General features: G+C 38.0%; 1 protein-coding gene across 1 annotated transcript in view; it reads left to right on the top strand.

The window, feature by feature from the left end:
• Window positions 1–26,614, top strand: part of LOC307122956 (complement C3-like) — a 70,575-nt gene that overhangs the window by 43,619 nt on the left and 342 nt on the right. Inside the window, exons 25-41 of the mRNA XM_079811301.1 lie at window positions 1,830–2,033; window positions 2,128–2,203; window positions 4,964–5,123; window positions 11,514–11,609; window positions 11,703–11,859; window positions 12,047–12,210; window positions 12,288–12,446; window positions 14,105–14,164; window positions 14,248–14,338; window positions 14,451–14,499; window positions 16,531–16,621; window positions 16,812–16,901; window positions 19,154–19,259; window positions 19,489–19,578; window positions 19,835–19,915; window positions 25,958–26,041; window positions 26,145–26,280. Of these exons, the coding sequence (XP_079667427.1) occupies window positions 1,830–2,033; window positions 2,128–2,203; window positions 4,964–5,123; window positions 11,514–11,609; window positions 11,703–11,859; window positions 12,047–12,210; window positions 12,288–12,446; window positions 14,105–14,164; window positions 14,248–14,338; window positions 14,451–14,499; window positions 16,531–16,621; window positions 16,812–16,901; window positions 19,154–19,259; window positions 19,489–19,578; window positions 19,835–19,915; window positions 25,958–26,041; window positions 26,145–26,280 (1,894 nt within the window). The remainder of the gene's footprint in view (window positions 1–1,829; window positions 2,034–2,127; window positions 2,204–4,963; window positions 5,124–11,513; window positions 11,610–11,702; window positions 11,860–12,046; window positions 12,211–12,287; window positions 12,447–14,104; window positions 14,165–14,247; window positions 14,339–14,450; window positions 14,500–16,530; window positions 16,622–16,811; window positions 16,902–19,153; window positions 19,260–19,488; window positions 19,579–19,834; window positions 19,916–25,957; window positions 26,042–26,144; window positions 26,281–26,614) is intronic.

The following is a 26,614-nucleotide window of genomic DNA, read 5'->3' as shown; positions in this document are numbered from 1 at the left end:
ATCAACTTAAGATAAAAGAAGACATTAAATCTCTGAAGATCTCAGCAGAGGAGGATTAAACAACTCCACAAACAGCATTACCAGCTTCACACATCACTAACCAGACTGACTTTATTTCTGTCAGACAACTACAGAAGCTCTTATTGAAAATTACATTTTTAATGTCACCATCATGGTGATCAGTGTGTTCTTTAATTGGGCAGTTTGATGACATTTTAATGTTAGTGTAACTCTGGCTGCTGTATCTGAGTTTGCTATGGCAAAAAAAAAGCAAGAGTAAACACAATCAGATGCGTTGGCTGCTCAGTGATAAGAATATGATCATTGTATAGTGATTTAAATCACTGATTAACTTTGTTTTTACTGTGATTCCAGGAAAGATCCAGATTGGTTTTAATCAGTAGAGCTGAATAAGGTTTTAAAGCAGATTCTACACTAATCACTTGTAACTCCTGCGAGATTATCTCACACACAGACATCAAGAATCAGCCTATGAATCTCAACAATGGTGACATGCTTCATGCCGCAATGCATTCTGGGAGCCATGGATGAGTTTTGCATGATGCACCCAGAATGCATTGCGGCATGAAGCATGTCACCATTGTTGAGATTCTTTGGCTGATTCTTGATGTCTGTGTGTGAGTAAATCTCGCAGGAGTTAGGGGTGCTTATTGTGTGATGTGTTATTAAACCGGAAAACAAGACTTGTGTACATGTTTTAAACATTGATCAGTTTATCTGATGAAAACACTGCTGGATCTCCTGCTGAAGAGTCACAAGGCTACTATAATCCATGACTCTCAGGACAACAGCAAATAAGGCACCATATGACGATAACAACGCTATCATCAACAACAAGCCAACATCATCTGTCATCAACTTGTCATCGTAAATTTTCTCTTGCTGTTCTCACCGTAACAAACAGTAACAGCAGACAGAGAGAAAAAATACTGACAAGTCAAGGGTGAAGACCCCAACTAAAGCAACACTGATCACCATAATGGTGGCGTCAAACAAAACTATTATTTGCAATAAATCATAAACATCTAAACCTCAGTAAGAGCTTCTGTAGACGTCTGACAGAAATAAAGTCAGTCTGGTTAGTAATGTGTGAAGCTGGTAATGCTGTTTGTGGAGTTGTTTAATCCTCCTCTGCTGAGATCTTCAGAGATTTAATGTCTTCTTTTATCTTCAGTTGATTGCATCTAAAGCTGTGGCTGAAGTCAGTTGTAGTTCTTGTGTTTCTCATCACTAATGGTCAATCATAACTTAATTAATCACTTAATTATCTCATTAACTTTAACACTTCTTAAGTGTTACTTTTAACACCCTGTAGTGTGGACACATATGTACACTGAGGAGTGTTAATTTAACACTGGGGATTTTGCTGTGTAGAAACTCAGGAACTAAGTGTGCTGGCTCATGGGAATTTACCCAGCGAAGGTGCTGCCCTCAGTGCTCTCTTCCCAAGCCTCTTACCTGGAGATAGAAGGACCACACTAGAACACACTAGAAATGTATTACACATAAAGGATTTCCAGATCCAATATTTATAGGGAATGTTAAAGTTATCAAAATGGACAATTCTTGACTATTAATACTTAAAAAAAAAAAAGAATATTGCAGTATTTATTGTAAATTATGTATCTGTGCTGATCATCATTGAAACGAATATGCCCTTGTAATCTTTAAACAAACTAACTTGTATTCCACAGGGAGGACAAATTCTCATTCACATGAGATCAACCAATAGCAAACCAATCAATTCAGCTCATCATAACAAAGATAAACTGAATTCTCAGACTACGTTCCCTCTTTCATCCTTCCAGGTCAAGAGATCTCTCAGACAGTTGAGCAGGCCATCAATGGAAAATTCATGGGTCAGCTCATTGTCCAGCCCGTTGGATGTGGAGAGCAGAACATGATCTATATGACTCTACCTCTCATTGCCACTCATTATCTGGACAGCACCAATCAGTGGGATAATGTTGGCATGGACCGTCGTAATGAAGCCATTGAACATATCAAAACAGGTCAGCAGGATACAACAATTATAAAGAATTTGACTATGATTTGAAATAAACGAAAACAACACAATATTCTTTCTTTATCTTATTTTGCATTAAGGTTATCAGCGACAGCTGGGTTACCGTAAATCAGATGGATCCTACGCTGCCTGGGTAGACAGGCCAAGCAGCACATGGTATTCATTTCAATCTTATTTGTTTTTTTATTATTTAACCTGTTAGCCTTCACCCCCCCTTTTGAAAAAATCCTAAGAAATGGCATAATCAGACTAAAACCGTTACAGTTAATGATTCCTTTGCACTAAAATCCTCTCTGGCCTGGTTATGGCTTATTATCTTATTCTTTTTTCTTCATTGTAATCACTGACGACTCTTTATTCAAACTGTTCTATTCAAACCTCATTTATGATCAAACTTCTCACTTCACCTTCTAAAGTGCCTCAAATGCCGTTGTTGACAATAGAAACATTTCAGTTGTATATATCGTGAGATTGTTATGCGCATCTCATCAGTAGAGCCGGTTAATTGATTAGTAGTAAATCGGCTTCACCTGCTTTCAGATGGAGCGGCATTTACTACAAAGAGCCGTAGTTAACTGACAAGCTGAGCCATATCGCATTAATATCGCGGACGTATCGCCAGCGATAATTAATGCGATATGGCTCAGCTTGTCAGTTAACTACGGCTCTTTGTACACAGCAAAAACTCCAGTGTTGAATTAACACTCCTGGGAGTGTATATGAGTCCACTCAAGAGTGTTGAAGGTAATGAGATAATTAAGTGATTAATTTAGTGATGATTGATCATTATTGAAGACACCTGATGATAACAAGCAGAATCTCTGAAGGAGAAAATCTCAAATTGTAAGCCACCGTTATGGGGATGAGTGTTTGCTTTAGTTGGGCTCTTGACCCTTATGTTATTAATTTTAGATTTTATCTGGCTGTTGTATCTGAGTTATAACTGCCAGAAGAACAAAGATAAAAAGTGATCTGTTGGTTATATTATGACAATCATCATTTGAACTATGTTTTTGATTTATGTTGTTGTTAACAGCATAACATTGATTCTTCATAAATGTACAAAGTTTTAGATATAATATAAAGGATTTCTTAAAAGTTGTTTTTTTAAAAAAAGTCTTTCTTTTAGGCACACACAGACGTCAAGATTCAGTCTATGCATCTCAACAATGGTGACGAGCAGAATATTCAATTAGGAAAAGTAAATTACATAGACAATTCAGATCATAATTTATTCATACCGCAATGCATGATGGGATCCATTAATGAGTTGTGATTGGTGGTAGCCACTGCAAAATGCTTTATTATTGTCACCATTGTTGAGACTCACAGGCTGATTATTGATATCTGTGTTTCTAAATAAATTTATTTGAAAGTCTTTTGATCAGAACAATGTTTATTAAACATTTTGGATTATAAGAAAAAATGTTAATCACATACTGTAAAATCACAACGCTGGTGCTAACAATGTAAAACCAAACTATCTCAAAAAGTTTGATTTTTCTGATCACACCATGATTTTGTCAAAACATAGCCCACACTATCAGATCACATTTTTCTTAGTTGGCTGTTAAAAATCAATAACAGCAGACAAACAAAATCTAAAGTTAATAATATAAGGGTCAAGAGCCTAACTAATGCACACACCCATCCCCATAACGGTGGCTTAAAATTTGAGATTTTCTCCTTCAGAGATTCTGCTTGTTAACTTCAGGTGTCTTCAATAATGCTCAATCATCACTAAATTAATCACTTAATTATCTCATTAACTTCTCTAACTTCTTTCTTAATTTAACACTGGAGTTTTAGCTTTGTAGTAAATGCCGCTCCATCTGAAAGCAGGTGAAGGCGATTTACTACTAATCAAGGAACCGGCTTTACTGATGAGATGCGCATAACAATCTCACGATATATATCGCCCAGCCCTAGGTGCATTGGCTAGCTAGCATGTTAGCTTAGCACACAATCAAAATACAATAAAGATTAAAACCATGTTTGTTCTCCAAAATTACTTTATATCACAAGTGGGATGTTTTAAATAACCTTCTGTGGTCTCATTTGGCTTCGGATCAAAAAATCAGACAGAAAATATATCATTTTATTTTACAATATTCTGCATATTGATACAAGCTATGTCGAATAGCATTGCATTATAAATATAATCTATTATGAATACACCCAACATGGTATAAAGAACACAGACAAACCATACATCATCGCGATTGTGTGTTTATCTATCTTTAGCGATTTCAGGAAGCTTTTATTATGGACTTCTATTATGGCACATGGTATCTTCTTCGTCTGTCTGTACATGGACTACATGTGCACAGAGCGCCCTCCGGCTGCCAGTATGAATTGAAAACAACACATAAGAGACTCAATCGCTCATGATTAGGCTATATCTGCGCATTTTGAGGAAGTATTGAATAAAAAATACTCCTCTGTTTAGAAATTTGACACAGACATATGAGAATCTATCAATATGTCTCCTGATCTGCACACTTTTGAACTAAAAGCCCTGAGGGATGTTGATTTGTCACGAGTCTTCGTGAGGAGAATAGAGGAGTTTTTTATGAATGAGATCAGCTGAGGCTCATATTACAATCAAATGGTACCGACGCGGTTTTCATATTCATAACTCCTGACACATATTAACAAATTACTGTCACTATAAGGCTTTGAGAATAAAACAGAGATAAAAAATGGAAGCTTGACTCTTAGATCTTTTAAATGATGTATAGATTGTCATGGTAATTACTTACATCTGACAGTAATTTGAGCTAATTTAAACAAATAAAGCTTGAGGACGTATGCGCCTCAATGCCCAGTTTCTCATGTCTTAATTTATGTTTTTATGATTATAAGTAAAAAAAATATTATTTCTTACTAATTTGCATTCATTTCTGTTCATTAAAGGTTAACAGCGTATGTGGCCAAAATCTTTGCTATGGCCAGTACCTTTGTTGTTGTCGAGGATAACGTGCTCTGCAGCGCCCTCAAGTGGCTGGTTCTCCACAAACAACTGCCAGACGGCTCCTTTAAAGAGGAGTCACCTGTAATTCATGGAGAGATGGTGGTAAGTTGAACGTCACTATATGACTGATTTACTTAACTACAATTTATGTGTGAAATGTAATTTATAAGTGGACATACTGCCATATACACTATATTGCCAAAAGTATTGGGACATCCCTCAATACACCCCGATATTTCCTGCCACTATCCTCGGGATAGTGTCCACTATCCTAATATTTTGACTGAATAATGCAGTATCTTTCTCGTAAAACCTTATAGCAGGCATGGGCAACTCCAGTCCTCGAGGGCCACTGTCCTGCAGAGTTTAGCTCCAACCCTAATCAAACACACCTGAACCAGCTAATCAGTGTCTCCTGGATTACTACACAATAAAATCCCCAGTGTTAAATTAACACTGCTCAGAGCACATATGGCCCCACTCTACAGAGTGTTAAAGTAACACTGAATCAGTGTTAAAGTTAATGAGATAATTAAGAGATTAATTAAGTGATGATTGACCATTAGTGGTGAACACCTGATGATAATGAGCAGAATCACTTAAGAAAAGAGAAAAAAGAAAAACACAAAAACTACGACTGACTATAAAAAAAGACATTAAATCTCTGAGGATCTCAGCAGAGGAGAATTAAACAACAGCATTGCCAGCTTCACACATTACAAACCAGACTGACTTTATTTCTGTCAGACGTCTACAGAAGCTCTTATTGAGAATTAACAGATTTTTTGTTTGATTTTGTTTAGAAAATTGTTAGTTCTTAATGTGACCATCATGGTGAATAGTGTTTTCTTTAGTTGGGCAGTTTGGTGACTTTTTAATATTCGTGTTTCTCTGGCTGCTGTAACTGAGTTTGTTATGGCAAGAAAAGCACGAGTAAACACAATCAGATGCTATCGGCTGCCCGATGATGAAAATATGATCATTGTGTAGTAATTCAATTAATCGATTTTATATGAGTTTATATGAATTTATTTTAGTATGAGCAATATACCATTACCTTTTTTTTATTGTGATTCTAGAAAAGATCCAGCAGGGTTTTAATCAGAAGAGCTGAATTCGTTTTGAAATAGATTGTACACTAATCATTTCTAACTCCTGCGAGTGTAACTCACACACACAGATCAAGAATAAGCCTATGAATCTCAACAATGGTGACATGCTTCATGCCACAATGCATTCTGGAAGCTATAGATGAGTTTTGCGTGACGTACCCAGAATTAATTGCGGCATGAAGCATGTCACCATTGTTGAGATTCATAGGCTGATTCTTGATGTCTATGTGTGAGTATAACTTGCAGGAGTTAGAAGTGCTTATTATGTGATGTGTTATTAAACTGGAGTACAAAACTTATGTACACATTTTTTGATAACCATTTAGTTTATGTGAAGTAAACACTGCTGGATCTTCTGCTGTAGAGTCACAAGGCTACTATAATCAATGACTCTCAGGAGAACAGCAAATAAGGCACTATATGATGATAACAACTGTATCATCAACAACAAGCCAACATCATCTGTCATCAACTTGTCATCATGAATTTTCCCTTGCTGTTCTCACCGTAATAAACAGTTACAGCAGCCAGAGAAAAAAAAAATGCTGACAAGTCAAGGGTCAAGAGCCCAACTAAAGCAACACTAATCACCATAATGGTAACTTCAAACAACTTTTATTTTCAATAAAACATCAACATCTAAACCTCCTTAAGAGCTTCTGTAGACGTCTGACAGAAAGAAAGTCAGTCTGGTTTGTAATGTGTGAAGCTGGTAATGCTGATTGTGGAGTTGTTTAATCCTCCTCTGCTGAGATCTTCAGAGATTTAATGTCTTTTTTATAGTCAGTCGTAGTTCTTGTGTTTTTCTTTTTTTCTCTTTTCTTCAGTGATTTTGCTCATTATCATCAGGTGTTCATCACGAATAGTCAATCATCACTTAATTAATCTCTCAATTATCTCATTAACTTTAACACTGATTCAGTGTTACTTTAACACTCTGTGGAGTGGGACCATATGTGCTCTGAGCAGTGTTAATTTAACACTGGGGATTTTACTGTGTAGAAGGCTACAGGCAGGTGAGTTTTATCAGGGTTGGAGCTAAACTCTGCAGGACAGTGGCCCTCGAGGACTGGAGTTGCCCACCCCTGCCTTATAGCAGGCATGGGCAACTTCAGTCCTCGGGGGCCACTGTCCTGCAGAGTTTAGCTCCAACCCTAATCAAACACACCTGAACCAGCTAATCAGTGTCTCCTGGATTACTACACAATAAAATCCCCAGTGTTAAATTAACACTGCTCAGAGCACATATGGTCCCACTCTACAGAGTGTTAAAGTAACACTGAATCAGTGTTAAAGTTAATGAGATAATTAAGAGATTAATTAAGTGATGATTGACCATTAGTGGTGAACACCTGATGATAATGAGCAGAATCACAGAAGAAAAGAGAAAAAAGAAAAACACAAAAACTACGACTGACTATAAAAAAAGACATTAAATCTCTGAGGATCTCAGCAGAGGAGAATTAAACAACAGCATTACCAGCTTCACACATTACAAACCAGACTGACTTTATTTCTGTCAGACGTCTACAGAAGCTCTTACTGAGAATTAACAGATTTTTTGTTTGATTTTGTTTAGAAAATTGTTAGTTCTTAATGTGACCATCATGGTGAATAGTGTTTTCTTTAGTTGGGCAGTTTGGTGACTTTTTAATATTCGTGTTTCTCTGGCTGCTGTAACTGAGTTTGTTATGGCAAGAAAAGCAAGAGTAAACACAATCAGATGCTGTCGGCTGCCAGATGATGAAAATATGATCATTGTGCAGTAATTCAATTAAACGATTTTATATGGGTTTCCATGATTTTATTTTAGTATGAGCAATATACCATTAACTTTTTTTTATTGTGGTTCTAGAAAAGATCCAGCAGCGTTTTAATCAGAAGAGCTGAATTCGTTTTGAAATAGATTGTACACTAATCACTTCTAACTCCTGCGAGTATAACTCACACACACACATCAAGAATAAGCCTATGAATCTCAACAATGGTGACATGCTTCATGCCACAATGCATTCTGGGAGCCATAGATGAGTTTTGCGTGACGTACCCAGAATTAATTGCGACATGAAGCATGTCACCATTGTTGAGATTCATAGGCTGATTCTTGATGTCTATGTGTGAGTATAACTCGCAGGAGTTAGAAGTGCTTATTATGTGATGTGTTATTAAACTGGAGTACAAAACTTATGTACACATGTTTTGATAACCATTTAGTTTATGTGAAGTAAACACTGCTGGATCTTCTGCTGTAGAGTCACAAGGCTACTATAATCAATGACTCTCAGGAGAACAGCAAATAAGGCACTATATGATGATAACAACTGCATCATCAACAACAAGCCAACATCATCTGTCATCAACTTGTCATCATGAATTTTCTCTTGCTGTTCTCACCGTAATAAACAGTTACAGCAGCCAGAGAAAAAAAATGCTGACAAGTCAAGGGTCAAGAGCCCAACTAAAGCAACACTAATCACCATAATGGTAACTTCTAACAACTTTTATTTTCAATAAAACATCAACATCTAAACCTCAATAAGAGCTTCTGTAGACATCTGACAGAAATAAAGTCAGTCTGGTTTGTAATGTGTGAAGCTGGTAATGCTGATTGTGGAGTTGTTTAATCCTCCTCTGCTGAGATCTTCAGAGATTTAATGTCTTTTTTATAGTCAGTCGTAGTTCTTGTGTTTTTCTTTTTTTCTCTTTTCTTCAGTGATTTTGCTCATTATCATCAGGTGTTCATCACTAATAGCCAATCATCACTTAATTAATCTCTCAATTATCTCATTAACTTTAACACTGATTCAGTGTTGCTTTAACACTCTGTGGAGTGGGACCATATGTGCTCTGAGCAGTGTTAATTTAACAACTGGGGATTTTACTGTGTAGAAGGCTACAGACAGGTGAGTTTTATCAGGGTTGGAGCTAAACTCTGCAGGACAGTGGCCCTCGAGGACTGGAGTTGCCCACCCCTGCCTTATAGTATGCCTTCTGAACACTTTCCATATATGGCACGCGTCTCACTGTATCATTGCGTGATACTTTTGTTTCATAAAGTTTTAGCCTGGTTACCATTCACTGCCATTATATGGAGGAGCGCGTGGAGGACGTTTTTTTATTTTTTATTTCTGCTTTTGAGGTCCAAAAAAGATAGAAGTACATAGAGCATTGGAACAAAAGCAAGTAAAATATGGCTTTATTTTAATTCCAGGGAGAACTATTCCGTTAAGATAAAATAAAAATTGTCATTTAAATCGGTTTGGGCTCATAATTACAGTTAATGTGTTGGGCCGGGCTGGGCTCGGACACACCGTGCACAGGCTCGGATAGGGTCGGGCTTGATTTTTTTGGGCCCGATCTAAGCGCTCCTCCAAATCATTGAATCCACACAGCAAAATCCCCAGTGTTAAATTAACACTACTCAGTGTACATATGTGTCCACACTACAGGGTGTTAAAAGTAACACTTAAGAAGTGTTAAAGTTAATGAGATAATTAAGTGATTAATTAAGTCATGATTGACCATTAGTGATGAGAAACACAAGAACTACAATTGACTTCAGCCACAGCTTTAGATGAAATCAACTGAAGATAAAAGAAGACATTAAATCTCTGAAGATCTCAGCAGAGGAGGATTAAACAACTCCACAAACAACATTACCAGCTTCACACATTATTAACCAGACTGACTTTATTTCTGTCAGACGTCTACAGAAGCTCTTATTGAGAATTACTTTTTTGTTTATTTTGTGTTGAAACTTTTTTAAATGTCACCATCATGGTGATCAGTGTTTTCTTTAGTTGGGCAGTTTGATGACATTTTAATATTAATGTTTCTCTGGCTGCTGTAACTGAGTTTGCTATGGCAAGAAAAGCAAGAGAAACACAATCAGATGCTATTGACTGCTCAGCGATAAGAATATGATCATTGTATAATGATTTAAAACACTGATTAACTTTGTTTTTGCTGTGATTCCAGGAAAAATCCAGATCGGTTTTAATCAGTAAAGCTGAATATGTTTTAAAGCTGATTATACACTAATCACTACTAACTCCTGCAAGATTAACTCACACACAGACATCAAGAATCAGCCTATGAATCTCAACAATGGTGACATGCTTCATGCCGCAATGCATTCTGGGAGCCATGGATGAGTTTTGCATGATGCACCCAGAATGCATTGCGGCATGAAGCATGTCACCATTGTTGAGATTCATAGGCTGATTCTTGATGTCTGTGTGTGAGTTAATCTCGCAGGAGTTAGAAGTGCTTATTGTGTAATGTGTTATTAAACCGGAAAACAAGACTTATGTACATGTTTTAAACATTGATCAGTTTATCTGATGAAAACGCTGCTGGATCTCCTGCTGTAGAGTCACAAGGCTACTATAATCAATGACTCTCAGGAGATCAGCAAATAAGGCCATTTTATGATGATAACAACTGTATCACCAACAACAAGCCAACATCATCTGTCATCAACTTGTCATCATCAAGTTTTTCTTGCTGTTCTCACTGTAACAAACAGCTACAGCAGACAGAGAGAAACTACTGACAAGTCAAGGGTCAAGAGCCCAACTAAAGCAACACTGATCACCATAATGGTAGCGTCAAACAAAACTATTATTTTCAATAAATCATCAACATCTAAACCTCAGTAAGAGCTTCTGTAGACGTCTGACAGAAATAAAGTCAGTCTGGTTAGTAATGTGTGAAGCTGGTAATGCTGTTTGTGGAGTTGTTTAATCCTCCTCTGCTGAGATCTTCAGAGATTTAATGTCTTTTTTATAGTCAGTTGATTTCATCTAAAGCTGTGGCTAAAGTTGTAGTTCTTGTGTTTCTCATCACTAATGGCCAATCATGACTTAATTAATCACTTAATTATCTCATTAACTTTAACACTTCTTAAGTGTTACTTTTAACACCCTGTAGTGTGGACACATATGTACACTGAGGAGTGTTAATTTAACACTGGGGATTTTGCTGTGCAGGTGTTCCAATCACTTCCATGGCCACAGGTGTATAAAATCAAGCACAATGCATGCAGACGCTTCTACCACACGTTTGTGAAAGAATGGGTCTCACTCAGGAGCTCAGTGAATTCTGCAGAAACTACGCACTAATGGACTGAATATGCAATACATATGCACATTACATCACCATTTTCACAAGTTCAAATTTTTGTAGTTTACACAGATATTCACTTTAGAAACCCGTTTTCAAATAGTTTGTGCTTTCAGTTCCCCAAAACGTTGTTGACGTGTGAATAAAGGGCCAAAATGCATAATGTTTTCCATTTTTAGTTAAAAATGATGTTGCGTAAACTTCCCCTTAATAAGATTTTTTTTCTCTGATACTATTTATTTCTGTTTTATTCCAGGGTGATGTACGAGGCAAAGATGCCGAAGCCTCTCTGACGGCCTTTGTCGTGATTGCCATGCAAGAGGGCAGAGAGGTCTGTGCTGGATCAGTTGGTGTAAGTACACCTCTTCCACTGTTTTGTTTTATCAAAAACATTACATTATAAATTATCAGTTGATTATTTAACCTCTTACACACACTTTTATAGAGTCTGCGTGAAAGTATCAGGAAGGCTGTTGACTTCTTAGAAGGTCGACTTCCACAACTGACCAATCCTTATGCTGTTGCGATGAGTTCCTACGCTTTGGCCAATGAAGGCAAACTCAAAAAAGACATCTTGATTAAACATTCCACCAAAGGAGAAGGTCAGTAACAAGTCATCAAAAATAGTTGTGCTTTATATAACATGTAACACTTCTAAGCCAAATAATGCAAATAATGGAGTTTTGTGGTGTAATGATCACTGATTGTTGGTGTCAGTAACAGTAATGGAACGACTGGAGGGAACAGCAACACAGTCCTGTTTCTATTCCTGATTTGTGTTTGAATCAGCCGGTAGGTTTTGGGCTGTCGCTGGACAACCTCATCATTCACGAGAGGCGACGGCCTATGCTGTGCTGGCGCTTGTGAAGGCCGAAGACTTGGATAAAGCAGGAGAGGCAGTGCACTGGCTGGGCAGACAACAGACTCATTATGGTGGTTCTGGCACCACACAGGTACACTAACATCTCATCATCTGACTGTAATAAACAGGTGCAGAGTTTGTCTTTGAAAGTTTTTCTTTGCTTTCCAGGCAACCATCATGGTGTTCCAGGCCGTGGCAGAGTATCGCACGCAGGTGAAGGACGGAAAAAACTTCAATCTGGACGTGGACGTGACAGTGGCAGGAAGAAGCAGACCTGTCAAATATACTATTAAAAGAGACAATGTGCATCTTACACGGTCAGACAAGGTGAAGAGTAACTCTTCCTCCCGGTGTGCTGCTCATGTCAATTGGACGTTTTTGCTGTATCATAGTAAAAGATGAATTTGGGGAGTTTTGTTATTCGTCATCCATCATATTTAGTTGTCTATTTCAATAGTGTTGTGTTTGTTCAATAAAACAAGAGGAGCTCACTGCAGAGTCAAATCATGTCCAGCTTGCCCTCTATCAACATAATGGGTGGAGCGTCACCTAGTTCCGCTCCTCCTATGTGGACCTGTTGGGTGAAGCTTAACCTAATTAGGTTTAGGGATGGAGTAAGGTTATGCTGCGTTCACACCGAACACGAATTGAGCGTCAAATTCGCATCTATCATGTCTAGTTGGACGCTTGAACATTTTGAATCCACTCGTGCGTCCAAAAGCGAATTGGACATGCATATAATGCAAGTATTTTATGCGAAATAGATGTGCGTTCGAGGCGAAATTCGCTTCTTGTGGGAGGGGCAAGTGCTAGCCGGTTGTCTGTTTGCAAGATGGCTGATGTTGATCGTGCTTTCATCGAGAGAATTACCACTCTGTATTTACACTGGAGAGCAAAACAGCGGTGTAGGGGTCATTGTCGCCGTACTTGTGTCCTCCAGACCCTCCAGAGGCGAACCCAGTTTGGCGAGTTTCACCACTTGCTCCAGGAGCTACGTGTCACATGTCTGTCTTGTCCTGTACAGCACATGTGGTGTGTTTGTCATGTTTTGGTTGATCTCATGTCTCTGGTCTCTTGTCAACCCCGCCCATCTTGTTATCTGGTTAATGTTTAATTGGCCCCACCTGTTCTCCCTCATCACCTGCCTGATTTGTTAACCTTTATAGTCTCCTCGTGTCTGCAGGCCTGTGCTGGATCGTTGTCTGACGTCTCATGTTCCCTGTTTGATGTTTCTTGTTCCTGGACCTGAGTATGTTTCCTGCCCTTGGTATTATGTTCTTGTTTAGTTTGGTTTTCCCCCTCATGGGTGTTTTTTTTGTTTATTTTGTTATTAATAAAACCTTATCTTCCTGCAAATGAGTCCTCGCTCCCATTTCCCTTATTGATCCCTGACACGCCTGGATGACGGCCACTTTCAGCGGTACTTCCGCCAGTCCCACGCTCAGTTTGATGACCTGTTGTCCCGCATTGGGGAGAGAATCACTCTCCAGGTCACCACATGATAGCAGTAAGCAGGCTCCTGATTGGTTAACGTGGCGCAAACAGATGTCAAAGTTCAGATTTTTCAACTTCAGACATGAATTCGCTTCAAACGCGTGAATGCACAAATAGCCCCAAATAAAATCACTTGCGCAAGACACTCAATTTATCTCTTTGGCGCAAACTAATCGCGCGAATGAGGTGAAATCGCGACCATCGCACCTCTCTAAATGCGTTTCTCACGTCGCAAGACCTCCAGACGTGCGTCAACGGGTCTTTACATTGAAATCACTCACTCCAGATGATCAATTTGCGTTCGGTGTGAACACCGCATTAGAGTTAGGGTGAGGCTGGACTTTCAAGTTCCACCCATTATGTCCAAAGAGGGGGAGATGAATGTCAATCTCCACCCACTGGCTCTGCGGTGAACAGCCTCTCCAATAAAGTCTTCAGGTATCTCCATTATATCATGGATTTGAGTGATAGCATCTGCATTCTCTCAATAGTTGGAGATCAACAAAGACTTCAATGTGACGGCTAAAGGAACTGGAACAGCCACTCTCTCAGTGAGTGTTCATGAGAGTTTGTACGGTCAACAGCGAGATTAAAGTGCTTGAACATCTAATCTGAGACGTGCTGCTCTTTTCAGGTTCTGACGCTGTACTACGCCAGACCTGTTGAGAAGAAGTCTGACTGCTCAGTCTTTGATCTGACTGTTCAAATCCAGCCAGACACGGAAAGTAAGATTGACAGCGAGTTAAATCACTTTCCATACATTTGGCGCTAATATGAAATCTCCAAAATAAATAAATGTTTTTTTTTTTAATTCTAATTCTAATTTTTTGCCTTTAGCAAAAGAAGAAGGAGCCATTGAAACTTACAAGCTCACTATGGATTTTTTGTATGTGAACAAATTCCCTAATACATTTATTTTTATGTCAAGAAACCATTGTATTTGTAATTATTCAGCATGTGCTCATTTAGGCTGTTTACACATTTGGTTTGTTTACTGTTTGCTCGAGTTTGATCCTGCGCTTACATTTCCCACACAGCAAAACCCCCAGTGTTAAATTAACACTCCTCAGTGTACATATGTGTCCACACTACAGGGTGTTAAAAGTAACACTTAAGAAGTGTTAAAGTTAATGAGATAATTAAGTGATTAATTAAGTCATGATTGACCATTAGTGATGAGAAGCACAAGAACTACAACTGACGAACGAAGATAAAAGAAGACATTAAATCTCTGAAGATCTCAGCAGAGGAGGAATAAACAACTCCACAAACAGCATTACCAGCTTCACACATTACTAACCAGACTGACTTTATTTCTGTCAGACGTCTACAGAAGCTCTTATTGAGAATTACTTTTTTGTTTATTTTGTGTTGAAACTTTTTTAATGTGACCATCATGGTGATCAGTGTTTTCTTTAGTTGGGCAGTTTGATAACATTTTAATGTTAGTGTTTCTCTGGCTGCTGTAACTGAGTTTGCAATGGCAAGAAAAGCAAGAGAAACACAATCAGATGCTGTTGACTGCTCAGTGATAAGAATATGATCATTGTAAAGTGATTTAAATCACTGATTAACTTTGTTTTTACTGTGATTCCAGGAAAGATCCAGATCGGTTTTAATCAATAAAGCTGAATTTGTTTTAAAGCAGATTGTACACTAATCACTTCTATCTCCTGCGAGAGTAACTCACACACAGACATAAAGAATCAGTCTATGAATCTCAACAATGGTGACATGCTTCATGCCACAATGCATTCTGGGAGCCATGGATGAGTTTTGCATAATGCACCCAGAATGCATTGCGGCATGAAGCATGTCACCATTGTTGAGATTCATAGGCTGATTCTTGATGTCTGTGTGTGAGTTAATCTCGCAGGAGTTAGAAGTGCTTATTGTGTGATGTGTTATTAAACCGGAAAAAAAGACTTATGTACATGTTTTAAACATTGATCAGTTTATCTGATGAAAACGCTGTTGGATCTCCTGCTGTAGAATCACAAGACTACTATAATCAATGACTCTCAGGAGATCCGCAAATAAGTCACCATATGATGATAACAACTGTATCATCAACAACAAGCCAACATCATCTGTCACCAACTTGTCATAATCAATTTTCTCTTGCTGTTCTCACTGTAACAAACAGTTACAGCAGCCAAAGAGAAAAAATTGCTCACAAGTCAAGGGTCAAGAACCCAACTAAAGCAACACTGATCACCATAATGGTGGCGTCAAACAAAACTATTATTTTCAATAAATCATCAACATCTAAACCTCAGTAAGAGCTTCTGTAGACGTCTGACAGAAATAAAGTCAGTCTGGTTAGTAATGTGTGAAGCTGGTAATGCTGTTTGTGGAGTTGTTTAATCCTCCTTTGCTGAGATCTTCAGAGATTTAATGTCTTCTTTTATCTTCAGTGGATTGCATTTAAAGCTGTGGCTGAAGTCAGTTGTAGTTCTTGTGTTTCTCATCACTAATGGTCAATCATAACTTAATTAATCACTTAATTATCTCATTAACTTTAACACTTCTTAAGTGTTACTTTTAACACCCTGTAGTGTGGACACATATGTACACTGAGGAGTGTTAATTTAACACTGGGGATTTTGCTGTGCACAACTGAGGTATGTTTGCATCATGAACATGATTACTAATAGCAGCAGATTTACCACCGTGATCTAGATAAGGATTCCAGCTGAGACTCAAAATCACTGCGTTCTAACGTGGATGCATCTTGCTCTTTTAAGACAGATGGCTGTGTTTTACCGTATAATAATCCTGACATCAAACGGACTCGAGTTTGCTAAAGCTTTAGTGTGAAAGCAGCTTTTAAATGTAGAATCAGTTAGAGGAAAACTGAAGACCTACGAAACCTGTTAATAAAATTAGCTCTTGATCTGTCTGTCTGTCTTCACAGCTACAAGAGTGTTACAAGCGATGCCACCATGACTATTCTGGACATTGGCATACCGACGGGATTTAAAGTGGAAAGCAAAGACCTTGCAGAGGTATTGTGCAGATAAACTGATGCAGTGATGCCCATATTTGTGTAAATTATTCCATTCTAGAAACGCGTGTGGCGCGTTTCATTTTTAATAGCTTGTATGTAAATAGAAGAGGAATCTAATAAACATCTACAGACAGGATATTTTGATCATATCATGTATTGATTTTTGCTTTTTTTTTTCATGCCCTCAGTTGTCCACAAGGAAGGACAGATACATTCAAAAATTTGAGATGGACAAAGAGCTGTCAGAGCGAGGATCCCTCATCCTCTATTTAGATAAGGTATTTCAACAGACTGTGTTGCCTGATCATTTCATCTAATTTTCTTTTGACCTGGAAACCACCCACTGAGCAAAGGCGTACGTTGAAAAGACGTCCACTGAGGAGCCAGAATGAAAGTTTTTATGACGTCTGTTTTTGACGTGTTCTGCACGTCCGATATAGACGGTTATGGAACCTCAAGGTTAAAAACTAGTTCAAATTGTGGACATATTTTCCATTTGTAATTGCAAAGCAACTCACAGACAGTGTGTGTTTGTCCAGAAATCATGAAAATAAAAGAAACTTAGCTCACACCTTTAGACACTTTAGACAACTTAGCATCTGTAATTCACACATCTTTGGATCGTGAGAGAATCATGGGATTCAATCCAGGATCTTCTTGCTGTGAGGAGACAGTGTTTCCCACTGAGACACTGGTGCTGCCCTTAATCACAGACATAAGACACACTTTGACTATTTCTGTCAGACGTCTACAGAAGCTCTTACTGAGAGTTAACAGAGCTTTAGATGTTGATGTTTATGGTTAATTTGAAGTCACCATTGTGGTGGGAAGCGTTTGCTTTAGTTGGGCTCTTGGTCCCTGTACTTGTGTTAGCTTTTCTTCGGTAGCTGTAACTGTATGTGTGAAACACAATTATGGCTGAGAAAGCAAAGATAAAGTGACTTCAGGTGTTGTCAGCTCCTTGTTGATGACTAAATCATCAGAAGTCTAGAATCTGATGTTGTGCTTTTGAGTTTTATGTTCTTGTTTGGCAAATAATCATTTGTTTATATACTATAACCTTGTGAATCCACTGTATCGGGACTAATAACAATAAAATAATTTAACATATCCTGAAAGATGATAAAACAGCATGTGCACATTGTTTTGAGAAAATATTTCTCATAGTCACGCGCAGACATCAAGATTTTGCATATGATTCACAACAACGATGACAATCATAACAAAAAAAAACTTCATGCTGCAATGCATGATGGGTAGCTTCAAAGTATAAAAATACTCATGCTTGACTGTCACCGTTGTTGTGAATCATATGCAAAATCTTGATGTCTGTGAGAAATATTTTCCCAAAACAATGTGCACCTGCTTTTTTTTCATCTTTCAGAATGAGTGATTTGTTTATTGTTATTGGTGTCAATACAGCAGGTTCACAAGGTTATTGTATATAAACAAATTATTATTTTCCTAAAAAGGACATAAAACTCAAAAGCACAACATCAGATTCTAGACTTCTGATGATTTAGTCATCAACAAGGAGCTGACAACACCTGAAGTCACTTTATCTTTGCTTTCTCAGCCATAATTATTGTGTTTCACACACACAGTTATAACATCCAAAAAAAAGCTAACTCAAGTACAGGGACCAAGAGGCCAACTAAAGCAAACGCTTCCCACCACAATGGTGACTTCAAATTAATCATAAATATCGACATCTAAAGCTCTGTTAACTCTCAGTAAGAGCTTCTGTAGACGTCTGACAGAAATAGTCAAAGTGTGTCTTATGTCTGTGATTAAGGGCAGCACCAGTGTCTCAGTGGGAAACACTGTCTCCTCACAGCAAGAAGATCCTGGATTGAATCCCACGATTCTCTCACAAACCAAAGATGTGTGAATTACAGATGCTAAGTTGTCTAAAGTGTCTAAAGGTGTGAGCTAAGTTTCTTTTATTTTCCTGATTTCTGGACAAACACACACTGTCTGTGAGTTGCTTTGCAATTACAAATGGAAAATACGTTCACAATGAGCACATTTGAACTAGTTTTTAACCATGAGGTTCCATGAGCGTCTATATTGGACGTGCAGAACACGTCAAAAACAGACGTCATAAAAACTTTCATTCTGGCTCCTCAGTGGACGTATTTTCAACGTACGCCTCTAGGGGCAAAGACATTGAAAAGACGTCTTTTGGACATAACTTTGCTCAGTGGGCATGTTCTTTGCTTTATATTTATATTAGGTGTAGTAAATTCTTGATTCTGACTGGTTGACATGATCCACAGTGCTCATTAACACCCAGTCCATGCATGAGCATGCGGTTCTTTGTTACTGCATCTTCATTGTTTGTGGACATTGCAGCCCGAGTCGTATTTCACATACTATTTCAAAGCACAAAGTACAGCAATGCAACATGCAACTTGGTCTTTGCAGTGTGAATGTAGCTATAGATGTTTTTTATTTTTATTTTAGATTTGTTGCTTTTAGTGTTCAATGTATGTGATCATACATTTGCTTTGTTTTTTTGTATTAATAGGTTTCTCATAAAGTGACAGACAGAATTTCCTTCAGAATGCACAAGATTATTGACGTGGGTCTGCTTCAACCTGCCGCAGTCACAATATATGAATATTACTCACCCAGTAAGTTTTTGGTGCATACAGTATGTGCACAAAGTCCATTCATTGATTTAGCATCTGCCACAGTCATGCCTTTGAATAATCTTCATTTGGACATATTTCTCAGCAAATATTGTACAATATTGACACCTTTTCCAAACAAATAAGTTGTGTCTGACTATGTCACACTTGGTCAAAATTGCATTTGCATATCATGAAATTAATTAAACCCTTGTATGTTTTTGTTTTCCAGATGCTCGCTGTACAAAGTTTTTCCACCCTGAGCGGCAAGATGGCGCTCTATACAGACTATGTAAGGGAGACCAGTGCCAGTGTGCAGAAGGTATTGATAAATAAGAGTTCATATCCTGTAAAGTGACCATATCCTGCTTTTTATTTTATTCCAATGCCAGTCAAAGTGTCAGAAACAAATGACTCTAAATACCATTAATGTGCTGTCGAGGTTGGACCAAAATCATCTCCACGTCTAGCCTTTAACCCTTGGGAAAAGAGTTCAAAACATTCAGTTATGATTTACTCTTGACTGTGAATGATGGAAAAACAATAACTGTATGAACTGTTACCTTCTCTTAACACAGAAAACTGCAGTTACCAGAAGAAAAATGGTGCCCAAGATGAGGATCGTTTGGATAAAGCTTGTGAAGCTGGCATGGATTATGGTAAACACATTCAGTTCTCTGTGTTAATTCTGTGTTTGTACTGTAATTCATGTTCATGACTGTCATAGTTCAAGAAATTAAGATTAATTCACAAGTTTGTTTACCCATATACTCTTTAGCAAATAAGGTTTAACCGTATTTGGCTTGCTGTCCACGGTGGAGGGGCTCGAGGAAGCAGCTTCAACTCGAGCATAGATTTAACCCCCAGGGACTACTAGTGGTAGGAAGTGGAGGATGGTAAACGAGATGCCTAAATTTATGTTGGTGGAGTTGGGGAGGAGGAGGGATGCAAAAACAGCTAATGTCAGAAGGAAGCTTTGGCAGTTAATTGAAAGATTAGATGGGTCCACGCCTCCCAAACTTGCGTTTGTAAACTTCACTTATTGAAAGATTAGATGGGTTCACGCCTGCCGAACTTGCGTTTGTAAACTTCACTAATAGAAAGATTAGATGGGTTCACACCTCCCGAACTTGCGTTTGTAAACTTCACTAATTGAAAGATTAGATGGGTTTAATCCTCCCAAACTTGCGTTCGTAAACTTCACTAATTGAAAGATTAGATGGGTTTACGCCTCCTGAAATTGTGTTTGTAGACTTCCCTAATTGAAAGATTAGGCCTAGTCCACACGTACACGGGTATTTTTATAACCAGAGTTTTTCCTCCTCCGTTTTAAAAAACAATCGCGTCCACACAAGCACGGTTTTAAAAAAATCTCCGTCCACATGAAAACGCAAAACCGCGCTATGATTGGCTGCTTGATTTCCACATGGGTCCCATCCACGGCACCGATGCCATGGGTTCAGTGAAACCCTTCTACAAGTTTACTTTGGAATCAGTGACACACAGCAAAATCCCCAGTGTTAAATTAACACTCCTCAGTGTACATATGTGTCCACACTACAGGGTGTTAAAAGTAACACTTAAGAAGTGTTAAAGTTAATGAGATAATTAAGTGATTAATTAAGTTATGATTGACCATTAGTGATGAGAAACACAAGAACTACAACTGACTTCAGCCACAGCTTTAGATGCAATCAACTGAAGATAAAAGAAGACATTAAATCTCTGAAGATCTCAGCAGAGGAGGATTAAACAACTCAACAAACAGCATTACCAGCTTCACACATTACTAACCAGACTGACTTTATTTCTGTCAGACGTCTACAGAAGCTCTTACTGAGGTTTAGATGTTTATGATTTATTGCAAATAATAGTTTTGTTTGACGCCACCATTATGGTGATCAGTGTTGCTTTAGTTGGGGTCTTCACCCTTGACTTGTCAGTATTTTTTCTCTCTGTCTGCTGTTACTGTTTGTTACGGTGAGAACAGCAAGAGAAAATTTACGATGACAAGTTGATGACAGATGATGTTGGCTTGTTGTTGATGATAGCGTTGTTATCGTCATATGGTGCCTTATTTGCTGTTGTCCTGAGAGTCATGGATTATAGTAGCCTTGTGACTCTTCAGCAGGAGATCCAGCAGTGTTTTCATCAGATAAACTGATCAATGTTTAAAACATGTACACAAGTCTTGTTTTCCGGTTTAATAACACATCACACAATAAGCACCCCTAACTCCTGCGAGATTTACTCACACACAGACATCAAGAATCAGCCAAAGAATCTCAACAATGGTGACATGCTTCATGCCGCAATGCATTCTGGGTGCATCATGCAAAACTCATCCATGGCTCCCAGAATGCATTGCGGCATGAAGCATGTCACCATTGTTGAGATTCATAGGCTGATTCTTGATGTCTGTGTGTGAGTTAGTCTCGCAGGAGTTACAAGTGATTAGTGTAGAATCTGCTTTAAAACCTTATTCAGCTCTACTGATTAAAACCAATCTGGATCTTTCCTGGAATCACAGTAAAAACAAAGTTAACCAGTGATTTAAATCACTATACAATGATCATATTCTTATCACTGAGCAGCCAACGCATCTGATTGTGTTTACTCTTGCTTTTTTTTGCCATAGCAAACTCAGATACAGCAGCCAGAGTTACACTAACATTAAAATGTCATCAAACTGCCCAATTAAAGAACACACTGATCACCATGATGGTGACATTAAAAATGTAATTTTCAATAAGAGCTTCTGTAGTTGTCTGACAGAAATAAAGTCAGTCTGGTTAGTGATGTGTGAAGCTGGTAATGCTGTTTGTGGAGTTGTTTAATCCTCCTCTGCTGAGATCTTCAGAGATTTAATGTCTTCTTTTATCTTAAGTTGATTTCATCTAAAGCTGTGGCTGAAGTCAGTTGTAGTTCTTGTGTTTCTCATCACTAATGGTCAATCATGACTTAATTAATCACTTAATTATCTCATTAACTTTAACACTTCTTAAGTGTTACTTTTAACACCCTGTAGTGTGGACACATATGTACACTGAGGAGTGTTAATTTAACACTGGGGATTTTGCTGTGCAGGTAACTGTATATACACAGGGGCAGGGCTCAAGTGGACTGAAGCTTCACACACTTGCCTTACTATGTTGTATTATTGTATTCTGGCGCCTCTGTACTGCAATACAATGAGATAACTGCGCATGTATCTGTATATATGTAATAAGCGCTGTTAGCAGAGTTATTAAAAGTTACGTCCGCCATTGCATAGACTCCACTCATGTATAAACAAAAGCGATAACGGCGCACATTTCGACTTAACAAGCCGAAATCTCCGGTTTCACCGTCTACACGACAACGCTGTAACCGGAGTTTCTAAAAAACTTCACCCTGGCCGGAGTTTTCAAAAAAGTCCGGTTTCAGTAACCGGATACTGCGTTTGTGTGTGGACGAACAGCCAAACCGCGTAGAAAAAGCTGCGGTTTTGAAAATACCCGTGTTCGTGTGGACAGGGCCTTAGATGGGTTGACGCCTCCCGAACTTGTGTTCGTAAACTTCACTAATTGAAAGATTAGATGGGTTTACGCCTCCCGAACTTACATTTGTAAACTTCACTAATAGAAAGATTAGATGGGTTTACGCCTCCTGAACTTGCGTTTGTAAACTTCACTAATTGAAAGATTAGATGGGTTCACGCCTCCTGAACTTGCATTTGTAAAACTTCACTAATTGAAAGATTAGATGGGTTTACGCCTCCCGAACTTGCGTTTGTAAACTTCACTAATTGAAAGATTAGATGGGTTTACGCCTCCTGAACTTACATTTGTAGACTTCACTAACTGAAAGATTAGATGGGTTCACGCCTCCCGAACTTGCGTTTGTAAACTTCACTAATTGAAAGATTAGATGGGTTTACGCCTCCTGAACTTGCGTTTGTAAACTTCACTAATTGAAAGATTAGATGGGTTCACGCCTCCCGAACTTGCGTTTGTAGACTTCACTAATAGAAAGATTAGATGGGTTCACGCCTCCCGAACTTGCGTTTGTAAACTTCACTAATTGAAAGATTAGATGGGTTCATGCCTCCCGAACTTCCGTTTGTAAACTTCACTAATAGAAAGATTAGATGGGTTTACGCCTCCCGAACTTGCGTTTGTAAACTTCACTAATTGAAAGCTATCATGGGTTCACGCCTCCCGAACTTGCGTTTGTAAACTTCACTAATTGAAAGATTATATGGGTTTACGCCTCCTGAACTTGCGTTTGTAGACTTTACTAATAGAAAGATTAGATGGGTTTACGCCTCCCGAACTTGCGTTTGTAAACTTCACTAATTGAAAGATTAGATGGGTTTACGCCTCCCGAACTTGCGTTTGTAAACTTCACTAATTGAAAGATTAGATGGGTTCACGCCTCCCGATCTTGCGTTTGTAAACTTTACTAATTGAAAGATTATATTGATTCACTCCTCCCGAAATTGCGTTGTGAACTTTACTTATTTACCTTCATGTTGTTCTAAAACTGAATGCTCCTTTTTTCATTGGAACGCAAAAGGAATGTTTTTGGCACTGCTCTTTTTAATCTTATATAAATGAGTGTTTCACACTAAAAAAATAAAAAAATTAGGCACACAGCCAAAACAATTGTAAATCATAGGAAACATTTAATGCTAGAGAAGCACCGGTTGACCAGCTTTGAAACCAGACAGTTTTTTGTCTCTATTCCAGACTTACGCACAAACTGCATTGCAGTAATTTCCCAAAATTGTATTTGTGTGGAAATATTACAAAGTCTGCAAATAGGACATTAACACAGGCCAGAGACATAACACACTGAAGACAGGCGCAAAGAGGAGAACGGAGCAAGCTCACTTTTTGCAATGCCTGAAATATTGAAAGAAAAATATATATATATATATTGAATTGGGGGTAGGGGTTCATATGAATGTACTATATTTCTAGTGGGGACTGTTGAACTGAAAGTTTCGAAGGCACACAGCAAAATCCCCAGTGTTAAATTAACACTCCTCAGTGTACATATGTGTCCACACTACAGGGTGTTAAAAGTAACACTTAAGAAGTGTTAAAGTTAATGAGATAATTAAGTGATTAATTAAGTCATGATTGACCATTAGTGATGAGAAACACAAGAACTACAATTGACTTCAGCCACAGTTTTAGATGAAATCAACTGAAGATAAAAGAACACATTAAATCTCTGAAGATCTCAGCAGAGGATTAAACAACTCCACAAACAGCATTACCAGCTTCACACATTACTAACCAGACTGACTTTATTTCTGTCAGATGTCTACAGAAGCTCTTATTGAGAATTACTTTCTTGTTTATTTTGTGTTGAAACTGTTTTAATGTCACCATCATGGTGATCAGTGTTTTCTTTAGTTGGGCAGTTTGATGACATTTTAATGTTAGTGTTTCTCTGGCTGCTGTAACTGAGTTTGCAATGGCAAGAAAAGCAATAGTAAACACAATCAGATGCTGTTGACTGCTCAGTGATAAGAAGATGATCATTGTATAGTTATTTAAATCACTGATTAACTTTGTTTTTACTGTGATTCCAGGAAAGATCCAGATCGGTTTTAATCAATAAAGCTGAATATGTTTTTAGGCAGATTGTACACTAATCACTTCTAACTCCTGCGAGAGTAACTCACACACAGACATAAAGAATCAGCCTATGAATCTCAACAATGGTGACATGCTTTATGCCGCAATGCATTCTGGGAGCCATGGATGAGTTTTGCATGATGCACCCAGAATGCATTGCGGCATGAAGCATGTCACCATTGTTGAGATTCATAGGCTGATTCTTGATGTCTGTGTGTGAGTTACTCTCGCAGGAGTTAGAAGTGCTTATTGTGTGATGTGTTATTAAACCGGAAAACAAGATTTATGTACATGTTTTAAACATTGATCAGTTTATCTGATGAAAACACTGCTGGATCTCCTGCTGTAGAGTCACAATGCTACTATAATCAATGACTCTCAGGAGATCAGCAAATAAGGCACCATATGATGATAACAACTGTATCACCAACAACAAGCCAACATCATCTGTCATCAACTTGTCATCATCAATTTTCTCTTGCTGTTCTCACTGTAACAATCAGTTACAGCAGCCAGAGAAACACGAACATTAAAATGTCATCAAACTGCCCAACTAAAGAACACACTGATCACCATGATGGTGACATTAAAAATGTACTTTTCAATAAGAGCTTCTGTAGACGTCTGACAGAAATAAAGTCAGTCTGGTTAGTAATGTGTGAAGCTGGTAATGCTGTTTGTGGAGTTGTTTAATCCTCCTCTGCTGAGATCTTCAGAGATTTAATGTCTTCTTTTATCTTCAGTGGATTTCATCTAAAGCTGTGACTAAAGTCAGTTGTAGTTCTTGTGTTTCTCATCACTAATGGTCAATCATAACTTAATTAATCACTTAATTATCTCATTAACTTTAACACTTCTTAAGTGTTACTTTTAACACCCTGTAGTGTGGACACATATGTACACTGAGGAGTGTTAATTTAACACTGGGGATTTTGCTGTGCATTTATATTTTCTTCTTACCTCCGTATAATGCTGGTTTATAAGTGCTGCACTGTATAATTTAATGCTTAAACACAAATCAAAGACAACTGTTCTACACATACATAACAATATAACATGTATGTTTGACAGTTTATAAAGCCACAGTGGTGGGGATGGATCTGAAACAGGACTCTGACATCTATAATGTGACGGTGGTCAAGGTGCTAAAAGAAGGTACAGTTCAATATTCTCTCCATGATACTCTGATTCCTGTTAAATGCTGAGACTAAATTGCATTTTTGTGCAAGTGCTTCTTAATCTCTGTTCTGTCCTGTAGGCTCTGATAATGATGTTGAGGGGAAAGTCAGATCATTTTTGGCTCGTCCCAGTTGCAGAGAAAGTTTGGGATTGGAAGAAGGCAAGTCGTACCTCATCATGGGCAAATCCACTGACATGCCAAAGCTAGGAGGAACGTAAGTGTCCAGTCTTTGTGATGTGAGGCTCCAATTGTGTCCACATTTATTTAAAGTTCTGGTCTGTTATTTAAGAGATGCATTAAGAAACATAGTTCAGAAAAAAATGGTCTTATGTGGTGAAGAAAAATCTGAAATACTTTGTATGGATTTTTTATGGCGTAACCATTAGACACTCATATGAGATATAATAAAGATATAATTTATTCAAAGGCACATTTTGTTACTGTGGAAACTGAATCATTTTGAGAAAGATCTTGGTAGAAAAATGGTATAAATGTTTTTTTAAATGCATGAAATAGTGGTATTTATCACCTTCTTATTTGTCATTGAC

Source organism: Gobio gobio, assembly GCF_949357685.1.
Source record: "Gobio gobio genome assembly, chromosome: 3".
Classification (NCBI taxonomy): domain Eukaryota; kingdom Metazoa; phylum Chordata; class Actinopteri; order Cypriniformes; family Gobionidae; genus Gobio; species Gobio gobio.
The sequence above is the reverse complement of the archived record's forward strand: the minus strand, read 5'-3'. Positions and strand labels throughout refer to the sequence as shown.